The 5167-nt window shown below is 42.7% G+C and overlaps 1 protein-coding gene across 1 annotated transcript; it reads left to right on the plus strand.

The window, feature by feature from the left end:
* The first annotated feature begins 299 nt into the window (after positions 1–299).
* LOC114752147 (UDP-glycosyltransferase 75C1-like) lies at positions 300–2057 on the plus strand. Its single transcript, XM_028940872.1, has one exon. It carries the CDS (start codon positions 378–380, stop codon positions 1860–1862), a length of 1485 nt encoding a protein of 494 aa, XP_028796705.1. The 5' UTR covers positions 300–377; the 3' UTR covers positions 1863–2057.
* The last annotated feature ends 3110 nt before the right edge of the window (positions 2058–5167 follow it).

A 5167-nucleotide genomic window follows, 5' to 3' on the forward strand; every position in this document is an offset into this window, starting at 1 on the left:
AGGTATTTTAGGAAACACAGCATCTAATTATTACAAATAATTATCTCAACAAACTTTATTAATCTAGTCAAATTAATCAATTGATTCTTATATTAAGATTCTGCCGTAATATAACCCATCGTTATGATGAAGGGCCTGTTACATTTTTTGAAAATACAATACTACCCTTGCATTGTTAATTGACTCTTATACTCATTCATTCATGATTATAATTATAATATATATATATATATATATATTTTGTTTGGACCAGATTATTCTTGTTTTCTATATATATTTATATCTAGTGCTCAATTGTGTTCAGATCATCACGTCGGACCTCCAAATTAATCATTCCCAGTTTGAAGCCTTCCCCACGCGCCGCGACTACTGAAACCATGGCGCAACCGCTGCAACACTTCCTGATCGTTGGGTTCCCGGCGCAAAGCCACCTGAACCCTACTCTCCAGTTCGCCAAGCGACTTATTGGCGTCGGTGCGCGCGTGACTCTTCTCACCACCGTCTCCATGCACCGTCGTATCATCCACAAACCCATCATTGACGGCCTCGCTTTCGCTACCTTCTCCGACGGCTACGATGACGGTTTTGCCAACACCCCTGACGACGCCATAGTCTCCGTCTTCATATCTGAAATGAAACGTCGCGGACAACAAGCTGTTGCCAATCTCATCATGGCCTCCAAATCCAATGGAGGTGGAACTACTTTCACGTGCTTAATATACACTATCTTTGTTCCTTGGGCTGCAGAGGCAGCGCGTTCACTTAACGTGACGTCAGCGCTGCTTTGGATTCAACCGGCCGCCGTGCTGGACATATTCTATTACTACCTGAGGGGTTACCGAGACTACATTGACACCCAAAGCGAAGACCCCGAATCAGAGATAAAACTACCGGGATTGCCATTGCTGAAGACGAAGGAGCTTCCCACATTCCTACAACCTTCTAATGTTTACTCTTTTGCCATTCCGTTCATGGACGAGCACTTCACTGAACTGGAGAGGGACGCGAAGCCAAGAGTTCTGGTGAACACTTTCGAAGCGTTGGAATCGGAGGCAATCAGAGCCGTGGATAAGCTGAACATGATCCCCATCGGGCCGTTGATTCCTTCTGCGTTTTTAGACGGGAAGGATCCGAGTGACAAATCGTTTGGGGTTGACATCTTTAGGTGTTCCTCAGGTGGTTACATGGAATGGCTGGACTCGCAGGCAGAGCGTTCGGTGGTGTATGTTGCATTCGGAAGCCTTTCGTTGTTATCTAGGAAGCAGGTGAAGGAAATCGCACGTGCCCTTTCGGATTCTGAAAGGCCATTCTTGTGGGTCATGAAAGATAACGAAACGACAATGGAAGAGAACCGGACAAAAGAAGGAGGAGGGGAACATGTTGGGAGAGTAGAAGAGAAGAAAAAGCAGGAAAAAGAGAAGAATGGGGATAAAGAAGACAAGTGGAGGAAGGAACTGGAAGAGAAGGGTATGATAGTCAACTGGTGTAGCCAAGTGGAGGTTCTGTCACATAGGGCGGTGGGATGTTTCGTGACGCACTGTGGTTGGAATTCGAGCTTAGAAAGCTTAGTTTCGGGGGTTCCCATGGTGGCGTTTCCTCAGTGGACGGACCAGGTGACGAATGCGAAGCTGATAGAAGACGTGTGGAGGACAGGTACGAGGGTGAAGGTGAACGAGGAAGGAGTAGCAGAGAGTGAGGAAATTAGGAGGTGTTTGGATGTGGTGTTGGGGGAGGGAGAGAAAGCAGTGGAAATGAGAAACGAGGCAGAGAAATGGATGGATTTGGCTAGAGAGGCCGTGAAGGAAGGAGGGTCTTCCCATCAGAATCTAAGGGCTTTTCTGAATGATTTAGCACGTTGCTGATGATGAGTTATCTCATGACTTTAATTTTTGTTATTTAGTTTCATCACTTGTTGATCTCTCTGTGAACTTTAGTTTGGGTGTATTTACTATTTCGCGTTGTTAGGCTGTCCGTACTATTTTTTCTGCGTCGAGCTTATGTGCTTCGTATTGGTTACATCGTTTTGTAAAAGCCCGGATTCTGTGAACTTGTGTGAAATTCTGTGGACGACCTTTTATGAAATAATTATCATAGAACAAGAAAAGTCTGCTTTATAAATCTCTACCCGTTGGCAAATTGACAACCACTAGTGTAGAAAATCACTGATTAATGTTGTCCATCTTAAGGAAGTTCCAACACACGAACCTTAAGAAGCATGACTGTTGAAGAGAAGAACAAAAAACAAAATAATAATGAAGTTTTATTAATTGATTCAGAAACGACGACACAATGGACTCTATCATAGGATAAAGTAACAACAAATCCCAAATTTTTTTGCACTCGTGAAGCAATTAAAGGACCTATGTTGACTAAAGAGGAGGACTTAACCATCCTTGACACTTAATCCATACACTAAGACCTTTATCTATGGGATCTTAGAATGATTAACCATCTAATTGTGATCCAAACTAATTAAGATAAGGTTATGATGGAAATTGATGGGAACAAACCAAAGAGGTAGAAAAACATGGGGAGATCCTGGGTTCAACGTAGCATCTCTCAACGTACGTCATGCATCTTAGCCTCAAATGTCACTATCTTTGCCTTTTATCGTGGGGGGTGGGGGTTCTATAACATGCTTTTGTTTCCTTAGTTGGCATTCGCGTTTTTTATTATAATAAATAATTAACTGTTTTACACAAGTTAAAAAATTGTTAAAATAAGTTATTATCTATTTTTGGTTATTATTTTTACTTTAAAAATTATATATTTTTATTTCAAAATATAAAAATATTAAAAAGTATTTGTATTAAATTATTTGATTTTTGAAAAATTATGCTGATGCTCATTTTAATATAATAGAGAGGGTTGTACCTACACGCCTATTCTTCAACCCAACAATTTCTCCTAAAAAGGGAGAAGGAATCCTATTGGAGAGAGCGAGTGTGTGTGTGTGTGTTACCCAACATGAAACTCATATCCCCACCAAGTCCTATCCGCTCGCATCTCTTTTTTTTTTTTGAGACAAAGACGACAAGCCGAAGCTTGGGCAGAAAACAAAAAAGAACCAACAACCACGACTAAGATAGCAAAAGTAACATAAACACTACAGGGCCTATAAGAGCTTCCAACTCAGACACCTTGCTGTTCTTCTAGTGTCATATTCCTGCATTCAGTCGGCTCATTAAGAACCAGAACCGTATCAAAAGATCCTTCATGCCCTGTTCTCGCCAAAAAGTCAGCACACCTAATAATGTCTCTTCTCGTATGGCGAACCTCAACCGACCAATTCCCATATATCATTTCCCTCGTATCAGTGACAAGAGATCTTAATGGGTGGTCTATAACCTGATCTCGCATCAGGAGATTAAAAGCCTCCAAAGAGTCTGTATAAAGTATGATCCTGTCGAAACCCAGTTGCTGGCATGTCTGCAAGCCTGTCAGGATACCCATTAATTCTGCTTCTGTAACTGAACAGCAACCCAGATTACGTTGAAACCCCATGAGCCAGTTCCCGCCATGATCTCTGATCACTCCACCGCACGCAGCGTGTCTGTTGCCTAGCACCGAACCATCCACGTCGAGTCTAACTGCATTTATTGGTGGCGGTGTCCATTGGTTCTCAGTTTCCCCGGCAGCGTTAAAAACATCATGTTGAAGCTTCTGATTAGTCGTACTCTCCATCAGGTGGTATTTGCATCGCTGGATCAGTTCTCTAGTGGTGTTCGCTTTCCCTTCAAACACGTAGGTGCATCTAGATGTCCAAAGTAGCCAGCATCCAAACATGAAAACACGTATCCATTCCCAGTTTGAGATCCTTCCAACGGCTGGTCGATGCGTAGCATTCCAAGAAAGCCAGTCCTGCAAGTTAGAAACAAAAAAACTAGAAGCAAATTTAGGATGAATTATTGATGACCAAAATTCTCTTGCTCTCTCACAATCTCTCAAAGTGTGTATAATACTCTCCTCTCTCTGACAGTTAAAAGGACAATTAGCAGTATCTGAGATTCCTCTTTGGGCTATGAAAGCATTTGTGGCTATACTCTCATGGGTCACTTGCCACAGAAAGAATTTAACTTTTTTTGGTACCCGGCACTTCCAAAGTTTTTGCCACCAAGACTCCCTACCAGACCGCTGTCTCATGTCAATGAAATTATAGGCTGATTTAATCGAGTATTTCCCATCTACTGCTGGTCTCCAAATAAATACGTCCAACAGTCTGTTTGTAGGGGGTTTTAGGCGTAGTAGGGCCCTAATAATATGAGGAGGTAGCACTCCACGCCATCTATCCACATCCCAAGTTCCATTTTCCCGGACAAAATCCTTGACTGTGGCTTTAGCGTCCAAACTTGAGTTTCTGCTTGCATATGTTATGAGCGGGTGATTCAATGGGGTCCATAGGTCCCACCAAAAACTTGTGTTCTCACCGCTGTTCAGTTTTTTCCCCACACCCTGCATGAAGATCTCCCACACTTCGAATATGGAACGCCAAGTGAGGGAAGCTGTTCTTTTATAGTGAACCCTTGGGATATCATCATTTCCACACTTATATTTGGTTCTAAGCACTTGAACCCATAGCGCATTATGTTTGGTAATCAAGCCCCAACATAACTTCATTATAAAAGCCTTGTTCTGTTGATGTAGATTTTTTAAACCAAGTCCACCATTTGTCTTCCTGTCAGTGATCTTCTCCCATGAGACCATATGCATCTTTCTTGTGTCAGCATCCTGACTCCACAAAAAACTCCTACTAGCCTTCTCTACTTCCTCGAGAACTCCCTTTGGAATGAGAGTAGATTGCATGAGATAGCTAGGAATGGCGTTTAGCACTGAATTGATGAGGACCGACCTCCCTGCATAGCTCAAATGCCGGCTCTTCCAAGATGACAGTCTTCTTTGCACCTTCTGGGTAATATAGGAGAAGGTACGTTTGGTGGCTCTCTTGTGAAGCAACGGCACTCCCAGATATTTCCCTAGATCCGCCGTGAGTCCAATGCCTAGAGTTTGGCTTAGTTCCAGTGCCCTGTTTTGATTTACATTCCGAGAGCAAAATACCTTCGACTTATCAAGATTCACACGGTGCCCCAAAGCAAGACAAAAGCTCTCCATAACATGCTTCATTTCAATCATCTGGTCCATCGAGGCTTCTGTAAACAGGATGAGGTCA

This window comes from Neltuma alba, unplaced genomic scaffold, assembly GCF_004799145.2.
Source record: "Neltuma alba isolate B1F8T4 unplaced genomic scaffold, ASM479914v2 tig00007263_pilon, whole genome shotgun sequence".
Lineage (NCBI taxonomy): Eukaryota > Viridiplantae > Streptophyta > Magnoliopsida > Fabales > Fabaceae > Neltuma > Neltuma alba.

Coding starts and splice junctions, on each gene's coding strand:
- LOC114752147 (XM_028940872.1), top strand. CDS start 378: ATGGCGCAACCGCTGCAACACTTCCTGATCGTTGGGTTCCCGGCGCAA.